Source organism: Odontesthes bonariensis, chromosome 5, assembly GCF_027942865.1.
Source record: "Odontesthes bonariensis isolate fOdoBon6 chromosome 5, fOdoBon6.hap1, whole genome shotgun sequence".
NCBI lineage: Eukaryota > Metazoa > Chordata > Actinopteri > Atheriniformes > Atherinopsidae > Odontesthes > Odontesthes bonariensis.
In genome coordinates, this window is record NC_134510.1 from 19,535,349 (window position 1) to 19,558,981 (window position 23,633).

The 23,633-nt window shown below is 41.9% G+C and overlaps 3 protein-coding genes and 1 long non-coding RNA gene across 8 annotated transcripts in view; 1 reads left to right on the forward strand and 3 right to left on the reverse strand.

The window, feature by feature from the left end:
* The window catches only part of LOC142379834 (carboxypeptidase Q-like), a 32,724-nt gene extending 9,323 nt beyond the window's left edge, over positions 1-23,401 (forward strand). For 2 of the 3 annotated variants that reach the window (XM_075465150.1, XM_075465149.1), the window contains exons 9-11: positions 355-450; positions 770-875; positions 18,556-19,342. In XM_075465150.1, coding sequence (XP_075321265.1) covers positions 355-450; positions 770-875; positions 18,556-18,716 — 363 coding nt within the window. In that variant the 3' untranslated portion in view covers positions 18,717-19,342. Of the gene's footprint in view, positions 1-354; positions 451-769; positions 876-18,555; positions 19,343-23,315 lie in introns of those variants that run through there. The other variant, XM_075465151.1, reaches the window with a different exon arrangement.
* LOC142379835 (uncharacterized) lies at positions 3,914-6,245 on the reverse strand. Of its 2 annotated transcripts, none has more exons than XM_075465152.1 (5): positions 5,805-6,245; positions 5,036-5,209; positions 4,687-4,928; positions 4,431-4,551; positions 3,914-4,307 (listed from the first exon to the last, which is right to left on the reverse strand). In XM_075465152.1, exons 1-5 carry the CDS (start codon positions 6,169-6,171, stop codon positions 4,108-4,110), a joined length of 1,104 nt encoding a protein of 367 aa, XP_075321267.1. In that variant the 5' UTR covers positions 6,172-6,245; the 3' UTR covers positions 3,914-4,107. The 2 variants fall into 2 exon arrangements, with proteins under 2 accessions (XP_075321267.1, XP_075321268.1); XM_075465153.1 differs by having other exon boundaries at positions 4,687-4,916; positions 5,805-6,240.
* Positions 7,035-22,970, reverse strand: LOC142379833 (uncharacterized). 2 transcript variants are annotated; one of them, XM_075465148.1, is made up of 6 exons: positions 22,388-22,970; positions 20,913-21,585; positions 20,697-20,797; positions 8,885-9,035; positions 8,603-8,764; positions 7,035-7,175 (listed from the first exon to the last, which is right to left on the reverse strand). In XM_075465148.1, the coding sequence occupies exons 1-5, from the start codon at positions 22,778-22,780 to the stop codon at positions 8,604-8,606; spliced, it is 1,479 nt and encodes a 492-aa protein (XP_075321263.1). In that variant the 5' UTR covers positions 22,781-22,970; the 3' UTR covers positions 7,035-7,175; position 8,603. The 2 variants fall into 2 exon arrangements, with proteins under 2 accessions (XP_075321263.1, XP_075321262.1); XM_075465147.1 differs by having other exon boundaries at positions 7,035-8,764.
* On the reverse strand, positions 16,127-20,683 carry LOC142379837 (uncharacterized). Its single transcript, XR_012769795.1, has 2 exons — positions 17,859-20,683; positions 16,127-16,355 (listed from the first exon to the last, which is right to left on the reverse strand). It is a non-coding gene; the product is annotated as an uncharacterized LOC142379837 (long non-coding RNA).
* Positions 23,402-23,633: the final 232 nt, after the last annotated feature.

Here is a 23,633-nt window from a genome sequence, read left to right on the forward strand (position 1 = left end):
AACAGAGGTACGGGGCTAGTGCTATTTTGTGCATGAAAAAGTACATTTTTCACCAGTGTACCATAACTTCCCTAGTTGGCCGATACAGTTCTTACTTTTGTTGCATGAATAGAATTTAAATTGCCTCAGTTGGCTGTGGCAGCTGCTCTAGCAACTCCTGGTGGCTGTAGGAGTGCACAAACTCTTCGAAGGTAGGTGTTAAAAGGTATGATGTCGTTTCAGTTTGAATGCAGCTCGTGTAGATTTGAATTCAAAGTCAATTTCAAGGTATGCCCATGTTTTTTGGTCTTTCGGCTTTCTCTTTTTATTCCTTTTTTAAATTTGCTCTGTCCCTTTTGCACTTTCTCGACACAGGTGAACATTTCCAACTTTGACCTTGTTATGGAGTCCGACTTGGGGACATTCACCCCAGTGGCTCTCCAGTTTACTGGCAGTGACGCGGCACGACAGGTTAGGCCAAAGGTCAAATTATGACTAAAAAGAACACCCACAATTACACATGATACAGATTCTGCAAGATGAGACGATATTTTCCCTTTTTTGCTAAATGAAGGCAGAGAAAACCAAAGCTTTATAGTGGTATATTTTATTTAGATGTGTCTCCAGGACACTTTCACACAATCTTTTGTTGTGCTTTACCATTTCAGCGCCTAGAGTCTGCTTTACAATGATCATATCATTCAAATAATGGATGATATATCTTGGAGTTACAATTATGCCCATTAAATAATAGTGAGGCATGCTTGAAAAGCTGTGTGCATATCAACAGGTGATGGAAGAGGTGGTGAAACTTCTGGCTCCCATGAACACGACCAAACTGGAGACCAATGGTGAGGGCACAGACATTTCACCATGGATGCAGGCAGGGGTACCAGGTCAGTTCAAGTAATATAACTGTGTAAAACTTGGGGCAAATGTTTATATTAACAGGACATCCCGGTTTAACATCTTTGGGAAAAGCAGAATCCTGACATGGGGGGATAAGAAATCCTAATTTTAGTTGCTTTGCTTTCAGTGACTTCATCTCCTAAATGTTCTGCATAGAAAGTACCACATCCTCTCTGTTGAACCACAAACACTGTTATACAGTTTAGAGAAATGGAAGCAGCAATCCACTTTAAGCAGGATTTCTCAAAAGTCCAAAATAAAACTTGAAGACTAGATATGGATGTTTAGTTTTCAGTGAGCTAGTTTTCCAATCAAATCTCCAGACATCAATCTTGATATCTATGATGAAAGATCATAATTTTATTGGTATACTTTGCAACAAAATAAACATGATTATTATATGAAGAGTCCCTCATCAGAATACATATTGCTATAATTATCAGGTATTAGGGTTTTCTTGCTTAGACTTTGCTTTCTTCAAAGTAACCTCCTCTGGCTATAACAACAGCATGGCATATATGAGGCATTCGTTCCACACGTTTTTAAAGGTATGTGCCAGGAATTGCATTCCAAGCTTTCTTAAAGGGCTAGTTCGCCTCATTTGACATGAAGCTGTATGACATCCCATATTAGCAATATCGTGCATGTACATTTTCTTACCCCCTGCTGCGTCCTGTGAGCAGAGTTCCGGGCCTCGTTTTGGCGTTGACGAAGGTAGTCCGGCTAGTTGGCTGGGGCCACAAAAATAAAGCGTTTTGCTTCTCAAAACAATATGCGTTCAAAAGAGTAATACATTTGCATCACAAAATCGTTCTCCAGGAAAAAGTCAGACCTCACAATCGCTTGGCGCTATTTTCTCTCCCTTCGTATCACTGCGTGCTGCCGCCTGCCAACAGCTGCGCCTGTTTCAAGGTGCAGACCGAGCAGTCCCCTGCTTCCGAGCAGTAAACACTGTAACATCGATGAAAGAATGCTGATTCGTGGGACGCACTTTTCTGATTGATCGATCCAATTATTCCCCGACACAAGCTCACGTGGAGAGAGATCTGGGGACTGAGAATCAAATAGTGCAAACCTGCTTTTGTTGGTCCAGACGACTTGTTTCCATTCATCATAGGTCCATTTTTTGTGTGCCATTGCACACTCATATCGCTTTTTCTTGTTCTGTGGATGAAGTAGTGTTTTTTTTTTTTGCAGACATACAAACCTTCAGACTAGCCTTTCTCAAGCTTTTTTTCACAGTTGTCAGGCATATGGGTTTTGACCTTGTCGTGTTGATTTCCTCCCTTATTTGTGGAGCTGTTTTTTGCCGATCCACCTTACTGGTGACAATGACTTGTTTATCCTTTGCTTCTGTAGTAACCCACTTTCTTCCAGACCAATGAGTATGGTGCAGTATCAAATTTTGAGTGAGAAACAGAGAGGGAGAAGCACCTCGGCCGAGTATTAGTCTTCCTAAAACGTAAACTGCTGTTGTCTCAAAGCTGTATAATGTCTCAACAAACCCTTTTGTTCAGTTAAAGCTGAGAGTCTCCTGTGACATATAAACTTTGAATGATGTCTCTGTGATGCTGTATGGCTGAGTTATGAGGCCTCCAATTCACCATTCTGTCATCATAACTTACAGTTTCTTCTACTCTCTTCAGGGTGTAGCGAACCCATTTATTGGACACCATTAGGCGTTTTGCAATTTCTTTCTCAGTGTACAAATCTGTACTATTGCTTGTTTACTCAGCTGTTTCTTTCTGTGGTAGTTTGTCAGAGATATGAACACAGTTGAAATTTTTGTATGCAAACTCTCAAAAGCAAATAATGCAAACTGTTTTTCACTTTTGCACTGCAGTTGTGACTCTTGCTAATTTTTTTTGTTTTTTTTAACATTTATTTAGCAATGGTCTGGATACGAATATATACCTAAAGGTAAATTGATATATACACACACATATATATGTGTATATATATATTTATACACATGGAGGTGGGTAATGCTTATCAATAACCTATAAATTCAACGGCCTAATGTAGAAAAAATAGAAATAACCTCATTCAAATCAACTAAAAACACCATGTGGCATGACATCTCAAGCTTCTCCAGACTGTTTCTGTTCCTTTTTACACAGGCCTATTTTCAGTGTAATTTCTGTTGAATGTGGTGTTTTTCGTAAGATTCCGATTCCACTGCAGCTTATTTTGAACTGCGGTTTATAAGTGAAGTAAGAACTGGCTACATTATTGATGAGATTTTAACTTTTCTGCATTACTTCCATCAGGGGAGAAAAATCTCAAGAATGTTGTACTTAACACCCAGCAGTGTGGTGTCATGCCCGCCCCCCCTCCCCACCTCTGTGGCTTTGATAGATTTCACTCTTTCAGCACCTTTTGCCTTAGTCTGGTTTTTTCTGAAGGTAAATGTTCCTGTAAATGCCAAAAAAATATGGAACCGCCACACTTGAGGACGTTCAGTCAGCTTTTCTTTATTTCTTTGAAAAAAATAAATAAATAAATACAATAAAAAAAATTTTATTTGATAGCTGAATATTCTGGCTGTGTAAAACATAGCTCTAGGTAATTGAGCAATTCCATCTTCCCCTCTACTTCATCTGGGCTGTGAGGAAAAAGTAAATTTGATCAATTTCTTTTATTCATGTTTTAAAAAGCCAGATTGTTCAGCTAGTAAGAAAAAAAAAAAAAAAAAAAAAAAAAAGCTTATTATCTGTGTTTTGTTTATATGTTGATGGTTTTTTTTTGTTTTGTTTTTTTAAACAAAAAGTACTGAGTGAACGCCATCCAAGTGGGGTGTTTCCATCATTTCAGGGTTGTACTCACAAAGACAACATGTTTCTAAAATTTGGAATAGGAACTAAAAGAAGACACATAATATACATTCTATATAATCAAACATTTATTTGTAGCAGTGGAGCTGGCGAGATTGGTACCTTGTTTAAAGGAACTTAGGAGGAAGTGGAATTTCTTCAAAAATTTCTCATGCACATTTACTTAGAAACAAGACCAGTAAATAAACTAGTAAAAGATCAGTTTCACGTTTATTCTGATAGGGTTACTAATAAGGTTGTATACACACCATTTGCTCTTTGGTGCTTTCATACCATAATAATCCAAGCCCTCAGCATTGCTGGTTGTTCCATATCCTACATATGTCAACTGCTGATTGTAAAAAGATTTACAGGTACGGGAAAAACTTGATAAAGTAGTGAGTGGTCACGCTGAATCCTCTGGTTCTTGAACCCCCTTAGATAAGCTGCACTCTGAGGGGCCTTCCTCTTCGTTTGCGAGGCTTAGTCGAGGTCTCTTTGACGGTCGCTTTGCTACTGTTGGATGAAGGAAAAGTTGCGGGCTGTCCAAAGGGAAGGTGAGGGTGGAAACACCACAATCACTGCGAGGCACTCTTGTCTGGGTAGCTTCAAAACACATCCAAAAAATAAATAAATTTAACTTAACAGGAATAAAACCGAGCAAAGAAATTTGTAACGGTACAAAAACAATTACTGCTTATTTCATGCACAAACCCCATGACTACAAACCTTTACTTGTGACATTATTCTGCGGTGTGCCGACTAATCGCTTCTCTGTAGGATCTGTCTGAGAGGCCAAATGTCTTAGAGCAGGTGAAATACGAGATGCGCCACTGTTATCGTCTTTGTCCTGAATGGAGGAAACACAATTCATGCCTCAACACAAAAATAATTCATGTACAGAAAACATGGTAGACGGATGCAGCTGTAGTATTAGTGGTGCTTCCTTTATGGCCGATCTTTAGTCCATTTCAAATTTTGGTACCTGTGATGAATTTGGTGGCATAGAGGAACGCAGGCTGCGGATACCGTCCATCAGTGTAGACACCACAATTTCATTGCTTTGCAGAATGCTGCTCACAAGGCGTTCTTCCCTCTGGTGGCTTCGCTGGATCTGCTCCATCCAGGTCCTCTGCATCTGCTGCATCCTGTAGATGAGCAGTTCCACATCAGATTTACGGCGCCTCCTCTTCTCTGCTGGTGCCACTCTTGGCTCTACAGAAAGAACTGGAAAATTATATATATTGTATGTACTTACCAGAGGAAAATAATGCGATGTGGTTAACTTTATGATCTGGGAATAGGAAGCATGTGTTGGAAACAGAAGAACTCACTTGGTAAATCCAAGGTAGGAGTGCTGATAGTCCTCTGCAAAAGAGGAGTGCTGCTACTTTGTGATGTGGGAATCTTCTCTGATGACTCGGATGAGTTCTCATCCAGCTCCAGCACTGTCTCGGGCGGCGACTCTTCTGCTGCCCCCTCCAGGTCGCCCGCTTCCAGCACACTGTCTACAGAAAACCACCAAAAAAAAAAAAAAAAAAAAAAAAAAAAAAAAAAGAGCTTTCAAATCCCTAAACGTGCTCTCGTGTTAGGCATTTTCTTTTATTTGTACGGTTAATGTAATACTTTTGTTCATCTTATAAGGGATTTTGTGCAGGGTTCTTGAAATGAGAACCAAGACGAGGACAAATTTCGCCACCTGAAACAACTCAAACGTGAAGATTTCAGAGCGGTTCAAACAAGCCCCGTAGTACAGACTTTTTAGATTGGATCACTTTTGCAACAGTTAGCTTTGACACATTTTCTCAAGCGAAAAACGTCCATCGTGCAGCGCGGCCCGTGTAACAATAGACAGTGTTTCAACACGGTCTGTTTACACCGTGTAACAGTTCTACAGCTGTGTGCTGCGGGCAAAACGTTTAACTACTCATGTACTTCAACACAAATATACTTTAACAAGTTAAATACATGTGTAATTATTTTTTGTAACTTCATATGCATCTTCTATGCGATAACAATAATTACCAGTTGTGAAATTGTGTATGGGCGTTCATGCACCAGCTTGCTTCATATCAAGTTAGCTTCAACGTAACATCAACTCACCTGAAACGGAGGGAATTAACCCGATGTCCAGGCCCTGCTCTACGGATCGGTATAATGGCTGCCCTCCAAGCAGCTCCTCCAATATTTCAGAGTACGTGCAAGAGAGTGGGTTGTTGCCACTTGTTTGGTTGTTGTTCTTCTTGGCATTGTAGTAGGCCTGCTTAAGGTGCTTCCAACGAACACGGATTTGCTCGGACGTCCTTTTAAATCCAGCCTCCTCCATTTGTTCTGCCACTTGTTTAAACAGACGGCCATTCCGTGTTTTCCTACCGTCCATGTACTTCAAAATATTTAAGTCTCTCAGTTGGTACAGCATGAGCTCGGTCTCTTCGTCACTCCAAAAATGAAGGGGTCTTGAGTTTGCCATGTTCTTGTTAGAAATTAGTGGTCCGTTACTCTTGGTTTCCTGTTACTTCCGGTTCAAAGCCCCGGACCCTGCACTGTCGCGCATGCGCTTCGCCACTGGGTCGAATTGAATGTATACACGAAAGAGATTCGACTCCCAGTCGCATTATTTTGGGTATCATTTCTAACAGATATTTTATATGGAAGAATTGTATTTATATTAACTCCAAATTTTTGTTCTCTCTAACATAAATTATATGCTGAATAATTGGAAAACAGGATCTGGGCCACAGACCAAGTTTTGGTGTGTCTGAAGGCTTTAAGACATTTGCAAATCTAATTGATACTCTACTGTTGGTTGTAAGTAAGCCAACTGAACACAAATAATTGTCTTTAGAAATAGAAATAGTTAACCAATTTGCTGTGCCCCTGTCATTTTAAGGCTCAAGTGTTAACTCATGGGGCCTTGTCCCACAAGAGGCACCCCATAAAATAAGTAAACCCATACGATGCTCCTTTGACACGCGATATGGTGTGACTGGCTCATCTCAATGTCTTACTTTGATTTTCCACTCCTGGTCGTACGTGGCATCCAGAGCTTTTCTTGGCATTTCATCAATTGAGATTCCAAGCAAGCTGTGCCTGCATTAATGGTAAAAAAACAACAACAAAAAAAAAAAAACACTGCAGACCAGCCGTTGGTCAAAGAATCCTCATCCATGGGCATTAGTGTCTCTGTAGGAGCGCACAAGTTCTACAAACACAGACCTCCTTGTCTGTCGGAAACAGAATTAATTTGCAACACAGTGCACACAGCTTTCACATCTGTGAGGATGGACTGAAAAACATGGATATATCCATGCGCATGAACTACAAACCCAAGAATTCAGCTTATAAACAGGACAGATTTATTCACGATTCTTTTTCTTAGCCGACGACCGGCATCAGCCATCTACAGTCACAGGGTAGTTTTGTGTCCATTCTGTGGTGGCAGTTTCACACAGCAGAACGACGATGGGATACCATCTGCAATGGACAGCGTAAAAGAGTTCAGTGGTACAACGCAAAACTTAACAGGATCACGTCCAACAAAGGCAGCTGACGTTTTACCAGCCAACAGAAAAAAACATTTTTTCATGCAGATCTACATTATTGGCAACACTGTAATAAAGGCTTTTAAAGTGTGAGGAGGCCTCTCTGCTAACACTTCTGGTTTTCCCAAAGTCAGAAACTAATAACTTAGGAAAGACCATTTATTCAGCGTATTCTGGATTTGTCAACAGCAGCCAGCAATGTGTTATTTTATTGGTTCACTTGCAAAGTGAAAACAGATTAATCAACAATCATGATCCTACAGGCATCCAGCAATTGAGCAAAAATGAGCATAAAGGATGAGTTTGATGTCCTTTTTATTTTGAGGAGAGGCTTACCGTCTCAGACTTAAATCCTCAGATCTAGTACAAGATTGTTAAAAACAGCTTATTTACCTATAATGGAGAAAACCGTACTGGGTCATCGATTACCTTAGTTTAAAATGGGGTTTTAAACTATTGTTGCTCTTCTACGTTAAAATCTTCGCTGTCTAGTTTTTGTAGCATTCAAACTGCGCAGCATTTAGAAAGACAGTTGGGTTAACTCGTAGAAATCAAACTTAATGTATATATATTTTTTTATATAAAAGTCACTCTCTTGTGGAGACGAACAAAACATGACCAGGTCAGAGTTATTTACTAAAAGATACTCCGTCACTGTCTTCTATTATTGATATTAACATATTTCAATAGAGCAGCTGGAAGTTTGGTGCCAAGGACACTTAAAAAGGTAGTTTTACCTATTAACTCTATTTTACTCCAAAATCCAAGTTGTCTCAGGCTTAGTGTCCACAAAGTGTTTTCTTTTCTCAACCACTTGTGCCTTGCACAATATACAGTTGCTTTCAGCGCCTCAGAGCTCTTCCCCCAGCATCTTGTGTCAGAGTGTGGAGTCTGCTCCACATACATCGAGTTTAAAACTCGATGTTACCACCTTCACTCGTTTCCTGGCTGCCAGTGCCATCAGGAGAACTCTGATCTACAAATGGGGCAGCTCTGGCTCCGTCTTATCCTAAAGTGTACTCATTTACGATAACGGACAGAAATGATCGCAACATTTCACCTGTGGGAGCAGATTAGTTAGACATTGAATTTTTCAATCGCGGCATGCACAGCGCGCTGGTGAGCTGTGGAGTCAAATTTCACATTTGAACTTTTTTGGGGGGTGAAATGCTGGGATGAATCTCTTCCCAAATAAAGAGAAAATGTTATATGGACACATCCCGTTATTAGCTTTGGTCCGTCATTCACCGCCTCCTATCCAAGATGACGTTACTGAAAAGTTAAAGACAGAAACGCTAAACCACAGTAGTCCTCAGATTCATGTTGAATCCTCTGTTTTGTGAACCATTGTAGACGTGCCTCATTCTGAAGGGCCTTCCTCCTCGTCCTCTGTGAGGTTGAGTCGAGGTCTCTTGGAGGGCCTCTTTACCAGCGTTGGTTGTAGGAACAGCATGGGACTGTTCAAGGGGAGCGTGACCGTGCACATACCGCGATCTCTGCTGGTTACTTTAACCTGGGTACCTTCAATGCACATAAAAAAATAAATAAATTAAAAACAAAACAAAAAAAAGTCTGGCTGTAGCTGATTAAGCAATATTACCCAGTAGTATACGGAGCACAGTTTCATAGAGGACAACATACCTGTACTCCGGAATGGATTTTGCAGAGTTTTCATGGACAGCTGTGTGCCGACCGACCTCGTTTTCGGGAAATCAAAGTCTGGTGGGTCAGTCTGGGACGCGACATGTCTTATAATAGGTGACACTTGGCAGTTGGCGTTTACATGGCATTCCTAAACAGTGACACAGAATAGGAACATTTTATTCTCCCATCATCAAATCAACCATTTTAAACCTGAAGAGTTATGATAGTGAACAGTTGACTTTCGTATTCCACAGTCTTGCATGCAATGTCGGGGACGATCCCACCTGATTTGAGGCTTTCTTTTGTGTGCATGGACACCACATTCCAATCTGAAGGATTGCATTTTTTGGACTAACCTCTAAATAAGATTAATTAATCAATTAAATAAAGAAAATTCACATTAGTCTACTTATTACTCCAGTACAAAAACATAGCTGGTTTGGGGATTTGTAACTTTTTAAACTCGTACACATTATGCTGGTGAAAGTTGTGCATCATCATTTAGCCAATGGTCCACTCTACTGTATGCACCGATTACTTGTCAACAAGTCCCCGTTTCTGGACTGTTTCAAACATTTTTCATTCGCAACCTTCTGTGGTCTTAGCAAGAGGGTTCTTCTTGTGCATACTTTACCTAAAGGACAGGAAGAACCGACATGGAGACAACACCTTGGTGAAATGCTCGCCATGCCACCTTTTTACTCAGCTAGTTTGTTGATCCGATTGGTTGAAGCATGCCTGTGATGGATGGTCCATCCAATCACCTGATCTGTACGGCAAAACGTGCAGCCCCCCAAAGGAGCCATGGCATGAAAATAAATGGAGGCTTTTATATATTTTTATAGGCTTTAGTGGTCCCCTAATACGGTATCTGAGTTTTTTCCCCAAAAAATTCTGCCTTGGTGCACAATTACTTACCTGACTCCCGCCCTCTGGTATTCGCATACCATCTGGGACGAGCCCACAACCGACACGATTTCAAATGGGGCTATTTTTTCTAAAACTCGTGCATGTGATTGGATGAAGAATCTGTCCGTCATCTTGACTGACACGCCACTTCAGCCACTCCCAATGACTCAACCCGTGACGTAGCTCAGAGCGACACCAGGACCACTATGCAACCAGCTAGCCTTTCATAACAAACACCATGGCGGCAGATAGTATGAAACGGAGCGATCAGTGAACGATTGTCGTATGTGCAAAGAAAATCTCAGGATTAAAGGCATTCATCCAAAGTCCCACCCAGCTATTAATGATTGGCTCTGATTATTTTCTAATCGGACGAAACACCAATGACTCCCAGGCTCCTCAGATGGCTGTGTGAGGAAAGGGAACGCCCCCGCGTGTAGTTGGTGAACGCAGCCAGATGACGTGAGTCAGGTTACAGAATTACAGCCAGTCCCAAAAATTTGCTTTCCTTAGGATCCTCAGAATGAGCTGTTTAGGGTCTACAGCTTTAAATGCAAATTAGGAGGAGAAAGGTGGGGCAAAGCAGAGGGTGGGGGTGTGGAAAGGCAGATATTGTGCACGCCATAACACCAACAGTAGGACGGCTATCAAAACAACAAATAAGTACACAACACTCGCGTTACAGTAAATGAGGTGTCCACTCGTATACATCATGCTATTTACCGTTACATTAGCAACAGTGACTGAGCTATTAGCTGCAGAGCTAACGACACAGACAGACTGACCGTTTTGACTCTGGAACCATGAATGAATCATTATCCTGATGAAATGCACTGAATTTGCAGATTCATTGTTCTTCAGGAAGCTTGAAGTAGGGGGTTTTGATGTAAAATGAGCGAGCTAACCATCTCATAGGCATGCAAACACCTCTAACAGCCCAGTTGGCAGAGATAAGAGCTTGCTAACATGACACACGTGTAACCGGTCCCAAATGTCAGGATTGCTGTAACAGTGATGTGCACAATCTGATGGGTAATAAAAGGATTCAGTGATGACAAACGAAACACAGCCTTTAGCATCCAGATTGCGTCTCATTTATTTAACCACAAACCTTTTACAATGTTTATGCTTTACTATACCTTTATTTATTAAACCTCATTTACTTTTCTTAATGATTGACAATTAATATCACACATCACCTTTCTCACCTAGATGGAGATAACCAAGGCAGTGTGCTACACAGCACAAATCAACCGTTTCTGCTTTACTGCATTCAGTTGCACATCAACCGGTTAGAGCATAAGAATGTACTCTGGTTTCAACTCAATAGAATAACAAGACTTACAAATAAACCAAGAAACTTACTCTGAATATTATTCTAACAAGAATGATATAACCTCGTAACATTCAGAATTAATAAGGTAGCGCCGCCTCTTCTCGCGGGACTTTCCCGGCGTGAGCTAGCTCCCTGCTAATCCAACCCCTTGGCTGATAACACATAAGTACCGTCAAAAAGGATAACAGAAGCCGCAACATAGCGATATCTTGAGAGAAAGTAAGAGTTAAACATCTTAGACTAGTTTTGGTGTATTTTCACCGTGTACTGACCTGATAAAAGAATAAAAGAAGGATTCAGTGATGACAAAACGAAACACAGCCTTTAGCATCTAGATTGCGTCTGAGGCAAAACGGAAGTCTGCCCCAAAACCAACCCAGAAGCAACGGTCTCCAACCAAAGGTTCCGCTTCGCCACCACCGCTCCCATACAAACCCCAGGACAGCACTCTAAATGCTTTGTTCGCAAATGAACATGGCGAAAAGTAAACAAAATACTTTTTGCTCATTCTTGTAAGAAAATAGAATAAATTACACATAAAAATACCACACCACACACGCATACCTGATGCTGTTAGCTGCATAGCTAACGATACAGACACTTTATTGTGGTAACAAGCTATGTAACTATACTGTACATACAGGAAAGCAACATAATTATAGAGCGTTAAATTACTTACTTGTTTTACTGTAGTTGGGCCAAAGAGAGTTGGTACTGATCCAGGGTTAATTTTAAGACGTTCGGCAAGGCCAGCTCGGTATTGGCCCAAGTTCTGGAAACATTCGTCCGTGAAATGTTTGGCGCACACATACACAAATCTCTTCGGTTCTGTCGTCACTTTCCCAGAAAAAACAAAATCTGTCCACTGGCTCTTTAGAGGTTCTGAAGCAGGAGCTCTAAACAGATTTTTTACATCCATTGTACATCCATGTACAGAGCAACTGCTATGCTTTCGATCAGCCATGATCTCCCTATGCAGAAAAATCAAGATGGCGTCGCACAGACTTTCAACCGATTTTATAATGAGCTGGCCAAAGAGCTGTGGGGGGAGGCAGTTTTGGCATAGCCATATATGGGCTCTGGGGGGGAAATAACCTCGACGTCACATGAGGCGCTACGTTGCATGAGGCAGCTTTCCCGATCAGGCCACCTGCATGGTCACATTACCAAAGGCGGAGAATAATTTCCAGTGCATGGTTTAGGTCTATCGTCATTTTAGCCACTGGGGGACCGCAGGCAGGCTAGGGGAACTCATATTAATGTTAAACAACCTTAAAAAGTGAAAATCTCCCCCCCCCCCCCCGTGTTCAGATGAAAAGCAAATCACTTTGAATCGCGCAAAACTTCCAGGCACTTTGTTTTGTTTTCAACAGAAATCACATGTAAACGTCTACAGCTGAGCTGTGGGCGCCGCGAAGCTACAACCAGCAGCTCTACACCTCAATACTAAGATGTAGCTATAGTGTTGCTTTGAAAAAACAACTCTACAACTTCGTACTCTTACGTATATCGGTGCTGGTGAGTCTTCCGGTGGGCTCATCAGAGTAGGAACTGCTCCGTCTTTCAGCAGCAACCGTCTGGAAAATCCAGCACAAAACTGTGCCCGGTTCAGGAAGCATTCCTCCGTAAAATGAAGCGAACATAATACGAGGTTGGGGCTGTACTGCTGGGGGACAGTGTTAAAGATGAATTTCAACCACTGGTTCTTCTCTTCGTCTTCCTTTGGGAGTCCATACAAAGGATATTTGCGCTCGCAGTGAAAAATGCAGCGTCTCCTCGACATGGCGATGCCAAAACTCTTGCTTTATGGTGGTTAACATCCTACTTTCAACGGCGTTACCGCCACCTTCTGCTCCGGAGAGTGGATCACACCGTTAATTACAACCGTCCATCTAATCAAGGGTACCAGCAACGTGAAATCTACTCAGATTTAACTCAACTTCAGCCTCACTTACAAATTAGATTATTTATGTTTATTCCAGGGGGTCATGCTTTGTGACTGACTGCGTCACATTTAAATGTCTTATTTACAGTTCACACCCCCGATGAGTGAGAAAAATGAGTAAAACTTTTAAAGCAAATGACATTTAACCTGATGGTCTCCCAATAACGTGGCCAGTGACAGTAAGGCGGGCTTTTACAAGCTTGACCAACCTGTTTCCCCACCTCGGCGGGGATGGTGACAGCATCGGGGTTCAAGAGAAGCAGCTTCATGAACCCAGCTTTCACCTCTCCAGGGTTGGAGAAGCCCTCGCTCGTAAAGTGGAGGTTGCACACGTACAGAGGGGTGGAGGGCATGTTGAACCGTCCCATTGCATGCAGCGGAGGGCCATCTCTCTGTTGGACGGCAAAACGTGCAGCCCCTCCGTGCTTTTGCACTCGGGATAAGCACATTTCCGACCCATGTTTCACAGCCAGCACTGTGACAGTATTCACATAATCAATTATTGCATTCACGATTTTGACTTACGTCGGTAACACTTTGTCGTGGTCTGTCGATGCCTTCAGATGCTGGCCTTGGCAATTTTGACGACGGGGGGCCAGTTGGTGTTGAGGGTTGGGTACGCAATTTAGATGGAGTCCGGACCCTGTCGCGTTTAAGTGTGGCTGTCTGTACACTAGCGGCTGATGTATCTGTAGAACTAGTTCTAGCAGTCTGATCAGCACTCGGTTCCTCTTCTGCTTTTTGCCATCCTCTTATTGTGGCCAGAGTAGTCTCGTGCCTACCCACCAAGCGAATACATTTCTGGCATATTCGAAATGACTTTTCTGGGATGTTTACTAAGTTTAGGTCAAGTTCTGCAAGACGCTGGTCTATCCTCTTTCCGTGCGGAACTCCCTGAAATATGCGCTGGCTGTTGCAAATGTTGCCTTTAATCCTGAGATTTTCTTTGCACATACGACAATAATCGTTCACTGATCGCTCCTCGCTCCGTTTCATACTATCTGCCGCCATGGTGTTTGTTATGAAAGGCTATGGTTGCATAGTGGTCCTGGTGTCGCTCTGAGCTACGTCACGGGTTGAGTCATTGGGAGTGGCTGAAGTGGCGTGTCAGTCAAGATGACGGACAGATTTTTCATCCAATCACATGCACGAGTTTTAGAAAAAATAGCCCTATTTGAAATCGTGTCGGTTGTGGGCTCGTCCCAGATGGTATGCGAATACCAGAGGGCGGGAGTCAGGTAAGTGACAGTAGGCACGAATAGCTAACCATGCTAAAACTATCTTAAACTTCTTCCTTGTTTGGACTACTCGGTATCTGATAATATAATTAGTTAAACACGCATTACCGCCCCCTACTGGACTGAACGAGAAAGTGAACGGAGGAAGGGGAAGGGTCCGTGCAAACAATCGCAAACTTTTACTCCATCATGTCACTCATGCCTTCAGGGGAGTCACCCGTTTTACCTCAAACGATGGAGCAATCACAGAGCACATCATATCCTATGTGAGAGCAGAGACTACCTATCTTTTGAGCTCACACCAAACTGACTGGACTGGGAATTTTAGTGGCGATTCCTGAAAAGCTGAGTTTTCACAGGGCTCATTTTGGCAGCGACACACACACTGCAAAACTTTCAAGTTGTCAAAATTACAGCGCGTACACTTTCAGCTCGTGTTAGCTAATGGACAGAGTCAAAGCTTAATTATGACTCATATACTTACGTTCTCCTCGTCTGCTTTTCGGCCACGGATAGTTGGTACCGATCCCTCTTTTAGAAAAAGTCTTGAGGCAAGTCCAGCATTGAACTGGCCAAGATTGCTAAAAGTGTCTGGAACACACCAGTAGTCTTTTGCCAACTTTTGCTGGAGCATTGCCCTCAAAAATAAAGTCTATCCACTGGGCTCTTAAATGACCGGTGGCTGGGGGTCCGTGCAATGTTAGCTGCTCATCTGTACAGCTGAGCACAGAGCATCTCGCGTATGAAGCTTTCTTCATGGTCCCTGCTGGTTCCGTAGCCTACATACAAGGAAAAGAAGGAGGCTTCCTCTTCTTCTTTGTCTTCTAGATTTATCGGTGATTGATTGGCAAACTAACTTAAAGGCGCATTACCGCCACCAACTGGACTGTGGAACAGGTGATCTTTAAAAACATTTCCCAGCTGGATGTTTGCCTCTTCTATTTAATGTATGATTGAGACATGTGTGTTCTCTTCTTAAATGTGTTATAATGTTGCTCTCCCATCTTTTGTGTGAACAGGGCATAGACAATACAGCCTCTAAATAAGGCATTATCGGTCTTTATTTCACAAATACTTTAAGACGAATGAATGAATGCGTACTATTGCACTGTCAGTGCAATAGTACTGACTGCCGTGTTGTGGATAACAACACGGCAGTCAGCCACCGTGTTGTTATTTCCAGAGCTATAGTAATACAGAGTTGCGACACGCTTTGAAGTCGCCGCTAGGGCTGTCACGTGGTTCATGTGAGCCTCCGGAGTTCCAAACTTCACAGCGCTGTCAGTCAGTTTGAACGGGTCTTAGCGGGACGGAGCACAAAAACGATAACTTTAACATTTACGACGCAATTTTCGGTAAATATTGACCCATAATGGGCATTGATCACTTCACCGACGATGTATTTTATCAACGTTTTTCTTTTTTGGAGTGGCAGAGACACATTTATCACTGTTTTAGATCTTATAGGGCACCCCTGCATGCCAGCAGGGGGCAGCTACCTTGTCCTCCTTTATACTGAATCATGCCAGTGGTCCAGCTTACCTTCAGATCTACATCCTCCAACAGAGCCTGATGTTACTGTCTGTTCCCAGGATCTACTCCTGTTGTCCCAAACACTCCATCTGTAGAAGATGTCATTCAGTCTGTCTGTTCTTTCTGGTGTCAGATGGACAATGAGCCCCCCGCGACATGACCGACGGATTCATTGGGTATAATGGATGTATTAAAATATGAATTTAACTTTTTTCTGGTTAAAACCATATTAATGACAAAATAAATGTGTCAGTTGTGAAAAAAAAAATAAACAAAACTGATTTAAACCAAACATTTTATTATAAAATGTCATCATGGAAAATGTAAAACAAGCCTTAATAAAGAAGTTATTTTACTGCTATTTATACTGTTGGGAAGATTAATCTGCAACAATGAACTGTATTTGATCAAATTCAAGGGTTTGGACATTGTGGAAATCTGCTGAAGCCCTATTAAGGGTGATCCATGGCAGCATGACAGCAGCGACCACCACATCTGCTGACCTCCCTGACAACAACAACAACAGAGAAATGAATTAATTCATTATCACAGCTGCAAAGTCATGCTGAAAAAAACTTACTTGATAAAAGACCAGTCAGCTAATGGCTCACTATGCCAAAAATGTTGTAATTTAATCAATTTACCGGAGAAAATACGTCAGAAATACCAAAAATGTATTAAATGTATTATTACTATTAGGCCTATAGTATTTTGGTAATGTTTTAAAACCTAACAATCAAAATAACTTTACATAATGTCACCTGACAATAAAAAGTTAACGGACTTTAGTGAAATGATCACGTTAATTACCTCACGTTAGCCTCCGTCACCAAGCTTTCAGTTAGGTCTCTAAATCCATTACATTTTTAACATCGACATTTCATGCAACCAAATGTAAAAATAACGATATCTAAGAGTATACTTCTGATAGATAATGCTTAAAAATGTAAACAACGTGTAAAATGCTGTCATTTTATTTACTTACCAGTAATTGTTCTGGACGAGTAATTGAGGTTAACCACAGATTCTATAATAGGACAGATACGCCACTCACGGTGCATTTCCGGTTTCCAACGAGGCGATTTTGGTTGCAATTCCACCCTCTTTCCACGTGGGGCGCTCAATTTTGGAAACCAGAATGAATGGAGTCCTATGGAGCTATACGCACTATTGTGCCCTTATCTCAAGATATAATTTTTTCTCTAGTAATTCGAATGTTGTTTTCGAAAGAGGGTGTTTAGAAAATACCCATGGCTGAGTTTTAGATTTTTAGAGCCACTCATTTGCTTAAAAAAAGGATTTGAAGTGTATATGACATCATACATAGCTGGTCGACCAGCTGTCATTAGCACAATGCTAGCGCGTTGTGGACAACAAGAAGCCAACCTGTAAGAAATCAAAGGGATATATGTACTCGTTCAGTAGATTTTTGACTTGAAACCCATGTTGAGCTCTCAGAAACTACATTCAAATCTGAGCGCTCTTGAGGAGACTTAGGTGAAACTGACCATTTGTAGCATCTAGCTCCATTGGGCCCCATTCATTCTGGTCTCCACCGACGCCCCCAGTGGAATTCTGGTGGAACTGCAGCCAAAAAGCCGGTACAATGGGGCTTAATAGAGAGTGGCAAGGCTGTTGTTATAATGGCTGTGGGTTAACGGAGCTGCGTCTCTTGTTTGGAACTCTGGCGTCTCCGTGACCCACGTGACTTCCGCAGTGTCGCCACTCTCTTTTTACACCACTCTGCTTCTACCCTCTTATTTTGAAAACCGGAGGTCATTTCACGTGGTTCTAAACTAGCACTATCTTTCTCAGTGGACTTGGAGCATTCGCTGTAAGCTCCATGGTACGGGCGCAGATAAAATGTTTGAGCGGCTGGTTTGACTACGCGAAGACGAACGGCGGCTCATTTGACCGCAGTTCTCAATCTAAGCAGGTACAGGGCTGACAGGAAGCGACGTTAGCTTTGGCTAAATAGAAACATGAAACTCATTATTTGAAAGTACTTACATCTCCTTCATCTGCTGACTTGCCACGGATAGTTGGCACAGAGACATCCGTCAGCCGAAGTTTGCTAGCTAGTCCTGCCGTGTACTGTCCGAGGTTTTCGAAGCAGTCTGTTGAAAAGTGGTTCGCACACACCACAAGATTCTTGCCAATTGTAGCAGGGACATGACCATCAAAAATGAATTGGAGCCACGCAGTTCTTCGAGTTTCTTTGCTCGGGAGAAAATGCAAAGATTTGTGTTGCTCCGTGCAGCCAACAACACAACACTTCATGTGTGATTTTCCTTTCGTAGCCATTGCGCTCGTATGCTCGATACAAGATGGCGGATCTTCAACTAGTGGGTGGGGACTCGACAGGTCTATGCAAATTCCCTTCGAGTGACGTAAGGATAAGGGAGCCATCCAAATGGCTCACAGCAGCATATTATTCTTGACACCAAAGTCTTTCTACTGACCTACAGAAAATGGATGGATGGGTTTATTTTCGCGCTTGGAGTGTTTAAAAGAACAGTAGAGACCCAAATATGAACACAAAGGCCCGCAAAAAGTGAGTTTTGCATATGTTTTCAGATGAGAGATCTTAGATCTTTGAGTTCACGATTGTTCAAACAGTAAGCTCCTCAACATATTATGCTTTGTGTGACAGTTTGTTTCACCTTTAACAACTGTGTGGGACCCTTTCGCTGTATGTTTCATCCAGGCGCCAGCCTCCATGTGGCAGACAGTCGTTACTTTTGGTTCCACCACAGTGAAGGGGACACCATGACCGTTCAGGACCCCCGAGACATGGACCTGTGCTCAGCATTGTGGGCCGTAGTTGCCTACGTCGTGGCCGACTTGCAGGACATGCTGCCAAGATAGCATGTGGACGACCAAATTGGGATTAATTAGCTGATTTTCACCACCTGGTTAAATGCAACCTATTTTTTTGTAACTGTTGATTAATGAGAAGATAAAACGGATTTTAAACCTGAGTGACATCAAAAAGAGATTTTTTTTGTAATTATTTTTTCAAAGCAGAGAAAACACATTACATTTGGTGTGTTTCCAGGTGAAAAAACGAATATTGGGTTCTGATGTTCCGTCTTAGACAAGACCTGGACAAGGAGAATTTAGGATTTTCTCAGATACTGTATTATAAACTGTGCTGCAGAGTGGATGGAGGTGGAATATTATTCTGAAAGCGAGAGATTGAAGATTTGAAAAAAAAATAAAATAAATGTAGAAGATCATTCATAAGTGAGTGTGCTGTGTGAATAATGTCGGTCTCTGAGCAACCTAAGCAAACAAGCAACATTAATGTCCTCAGACAGCATAGTATGATGCTATGATTAGTTCCTGTCAGTTCTATTTTTACTGTTTCCTGATTTAGGTTGGATGTGGTTGATAATTCCCAATTTTTGACTGTCTTTTTTTTCATGATGCCACCCTCATCACTGTAAGAGAACATAAAAAGTGTTCCTGCACCATTAAAGTATTAAAAACACCCTCTGCTCTTCCTCTGTAATCCTTCTAATTCTGCTGATCACATAGTTTCTGAAATAAAAAGGGGAAGATAAGACATGGTGACGACAAAAAAAAAACACTGTCCAGTTTTTAGAAAGGGGAAACAAGAATTGGGAAGCAAAAGGAGACACGATGATGTGAGGAGACTCAAAAGAAGAAGAGTTCATGCAGAACAGAGGAAGTAAAGGGAATTAATCACAGCGGGTGTTATAAAGACAACCAGCTACAACAAACACACACAGTCCCCTCTTACCCCATGAACTGATAAGTCAGCTCTCCCAGTGGGTGATGTCAGGGTTAGTCAGCCAGTCAGTGCAGATGAAGTCTTTGTGTGCGTGTGTGTCTGTGTTTGTTGAAACCCAGAAATTTGTATCCTTTGTAATTGTCTAGTGACATGCGTCAGAAACAGTGATTCACGCACCGAAGGTTTAGTTAGTGAAGTAAAACAGTCTGCATCTGTGGATCTTTAACTGAGTCACTAACATGTTCCTGACATGACTTACAGAAAAAAACCACATGCACACCTGAACATCAGTGAGACAACCTTTTTCTTTTACACACACACACACACAGCTGTTTAATATACCAGTTAAATAAAGTGACGGTCGACCTCTTCTATGAGATTTAAGATCAGCTTAAGCTTTTATTTCACTGCAGCGACTCCAGCTCGCATAGGAGTCAGCTGATTGATCTCTTTCCTTCTTATCAAGGTTTTCTATAAAGACCATTTTTAAAATAATTTCTGAAAAACAAATCAACAGCCCATCTTGTCGTATTTAATCAGATATGATAAAAATACTCAACCAGGATAAAGAAAATAGAAAATGGAAGCAAATTCTTTGCCCTTTTTTTCATACACAAATGTCAAAACTGTTGATCAATTTCCTTTCACAGTAATCAGCTGAACAACAACTAGTTTAAAGTTTGTATATGTTTTTCCAAAGTGCAGTAACCGCATTGTTTTGAGTAACCGGGGCTCATTCAGCTTGTCAGTGAATCAAAACCATAAGCTTTAAGTGTCATTTGAATGCAGAAATGAGGGAAAAATTATCAAGTGGATGTGTGGAGCTGATGTACGGGGCATTTATCAGTGTAGGTCGCCACCTTGTGGACAACCAGCAGAGGAGATTCTGCTAACGTTCCCCTGAAGGTGTAGCCTAGAAATCTAGACGCCCCTAGCGACCGCAAATTGAATTTGCTTCCGAATTTGCTTATCGAAGATGATGGAATATGTATGTGGTGGAGTCGAGCATCTCTCCGCTAGTGACTGGGATATGATCCTTACATCCTCATGTCCAGAACTCTTACTCCAACCATCTCTGATGTGGTCCTCACCTCTTCATCTGATGTTGCCTGCTCCGTTTCAGCCACTTCTGATGTGATCGTAACCTCTTCTTCTGGTGTAGCCTGGTCTGTGGCACAGCTTTCAGCCAACTCTGATGTTGTCAAACATTAAAGACACGTACACATAAGACAACATAACCCAATACATGTAATGTACATGACATTATTTGTGTGTGTGTGTGTTTGTGTCTGTGTGTTACTTCTCACCTGATAATTGAAGGTCTTCCGTGCTTCGGAACACACCACTGAGTAACATCTCAGACTCCCTTCTGGTGTCTATGGAGGTTTCGTCCTGCTCTTGACTGACAGACTGACACCCAGCTTCCATTGCCAGGAATTCTTCATTTTGCCTCTTCAATGACCAAAGACCAGATCCACACTTGGCCAATTCCTTTCGCTTTCCAAGAGCACTATTGTACGTCGTTGAAATGGCAAATTTGCTGAGCCTTTCAAACACGGCTTTCTTTGCACCCCCATATTGGAGAATGCAGTTTATGTAGTAAGCGAAACCTGACAGGCGATCTTCTCTACCTCTTAATGCAATTGCAGCAGCAGCACAGGTGACAAAACGTGAGTGTTTTGTGATCGTTGTAAAGAAGGACAAGAGGAGTGGTGAGAGGCGCTGCAGGTCTGACTCAAGGCTGCTAAATGAGAAAGAACTCAAATCTTCTGGTGAAGACCTCCACAACATGCATTTCTTGCTGGGGTCGCAGAGAGTTCTGGATTCACTTTCAATGACTGTAAGGATGCTGACCTTCACTTCCTGTGAAAGCTCCTCATGCTTCATGATTAATTTGGCCGCTGCTTTCCATTTTTTGTTCATTATGTGTTTCACCAACAAAGCATCCTCAGCCTTGTGCAATTCTTGATCAGAAATCACCTGAAAGAAGTTAAAAAAAGAAGTCAGAAATATCAATATATGATAATAGTAGCTTTGCAGCATATTATATCATTACTTAATACTTTTACACACATAGGCCATGAAGACCAAGCAACATCTGGACTTAGAATAGCTGACAAAGTTCCCAAGTTATCTAAATCTGTATCATATGCCAATCTGTATCATATGGTATATGATACAGTATGGTATCATATGGTGATGGTAATGAAATGTTTTTTTATCAAGATTTTTTAAAGCTTGTTTATGTTGTGATTTTAACAGTGTGGGCGGGATAAACGGTTGCCTGTTAAGTTGCCTCTGCACTCCAATCAGAGCGATGAAGAAGGATTACGTAGTCAGCGCGACGGAAGGTACATGGTGGAGTGTAGTCTAATGTCAGAGAGGAAAGAATACTTTGCCTTTGCCTGTGTTTTCAATACCGGCACTCCAATCTGTTATTGTTGAAACTGTACGCGAATAATGTAGAAAATGTATATTTAAATCTTCTAGAGTCGCTGCCAAAGCCAAATCGAAAGACTGTTCGCTGGGCGCAGCCATTGTTTACCTCTCTCTGGAACTACACACTGAAACGTCGCACCTCTGTCGTCACTATGTAGCCCGGCCTCCGACTCCGCTCACGATTTGATTGGCCTGATTAAGTTTAAATTTTCAGCCTCGCAAAACGACCACAACTGACTAGACTGCGCCCGGGAGCAAATTCAATTTGCGGTCGCTAGGGGCGTCTGGATTTCTAGGCTACACTGTTACTGGATGTTAAACAAATGTCATAATGCAAACATACCTGGGTGATGTTGAGACGTGGTACGGCAGCCATTCTTCTCGGACTTGCAGGGTTATTGCAAAACTTTGTCAAGGCCCTTGGTGTTTTGGCAGGAGTAGGCTCACGGTGACGTTTCTGCGCGCTAGCTGAAGTGGAGGCTTCCTCGTTTTCATCCTGCACCCATCTCCGGAGCACCGGTAGGTCATGTTCTATTCTCGTAAAAAACCTTTGACAAACTTTACAAATTCTGTTTGACTTTGCCTGTGTTTGCAATACCGGCACTCCAACCTGCGTTAATCTCTCGGCAATTGTTTGTTTTTCTTTCTGTCTTTCGAAGATATGAGCTGAATTTACAAGGACGCCAGAAATCCTCATATTCTTTTTGCAAAAACGGCAACTGTCGTTTAGTTCCATTCTTCCACATTATTCGCGTACAGTTTCTACATTAACATATTGGAGTGCCGGTATTGAAAACACAGGCAAAGTCGAAAAGAAAAATAATATTCTTTCCTCTCTGACATTTTACTACACTCCACCATGTACTTTTGTGGTATGAAATGCGCTATATAAATAAAGATGCCTTGCCTTGCCTTGCCTTGCCTTTCCGTCGCGCTGACTACGTAATCCTTCTTCATCGCTCTGATTGGTTGTTGTGCCATCCTATTGCGTGGCGTTGAGTGCAGACAGAGCCCGTCTACGGAGAGCCTTGCCACTCTCCGTAGCCCCATTGTATCGAACTTGGTTGCAGTCCCACCAGAATTCCACTGGGGGTGATCGCGGGCGAGTCCAGAATGAATGGGGGTCTATGGGGCTAAACGGCTAAATATATTTATTTCACCTGCTTGTCGTTGAAACATCGCATATTTTATTCTAGATTCGGCAAGTTCAATATAGATTATAGGTCGAAAGTCGAATTAATGAGTATTTATGTCCTTTCGATTTCTTTCAGTTTGGGTCGTTGTTGGCCATAACACGCTAGCATTCTGCTAATGAATGCTGATTGGTCAGTGACGGACATGCGACTGATTACGACCAGAGACCCCGTTTGATGGCAGCTGAAGCCAAAGCAGTGGATGTCCAGAATGGAATATGAAACAGAATCTTAAGGAGGACCTTCCCGCTATTAATATTTAAGTTAATATTTGTGTATAGTAACTTATTTCTTCCTGCGGGCACTTTTGTTTTCAGATCGTTATATATGTATTGTGAAAGTACATGGGTATAAATGGAATTTGAGTCTCTTATTCGTGTGTTCAACGTGTCAATA

Bases quoted from the DNA above. Each gene is read 5' to 3' on its own strand.
- LOC142379833 (XM_075465148.1), bottom strand. From the start codon at position 22,780: ATGGAACTAAACGACAGTTGCCGTTTTTGCAAAAAGAATATGAGGATT. The intron at 21,586-22,387 runs GTATGTTTGCAT...AACTTCTTTCAG, and splicing joins CACGTCTCAACATCACCCAG to GTGATTTCTGATCAAGAATT. The intron at 20,798-20,912 runs GTGAGAAGTAAC...TGACAACATCAG, and splicing joins GGAAGACCTTCAATTATCAG to AGTTGGCTGAAAGCTGTGCC.
- LOC142379835 (XM_075465152.1), bottom strand. From the start codon at position 6,171: ATGGCAAACTCAAGACCCCTTCATTTTTGGAGTGACGAAGAGACCGAG. The intron at 4,552-4,686 runs GTACCAAAATTT...TCCTCCATTCAG, and splicing joins TGCCACCAAATTCATCACAG to GACAAAGACGATAACAGTGG. The intron at 4,308-4,430 runs GTTTGTAGTCAT...TGTGTTTTGAAG, and splicing joins GAATAATGTCACAAGTAAAG to CTACCCAGACAAGAGTGCCT.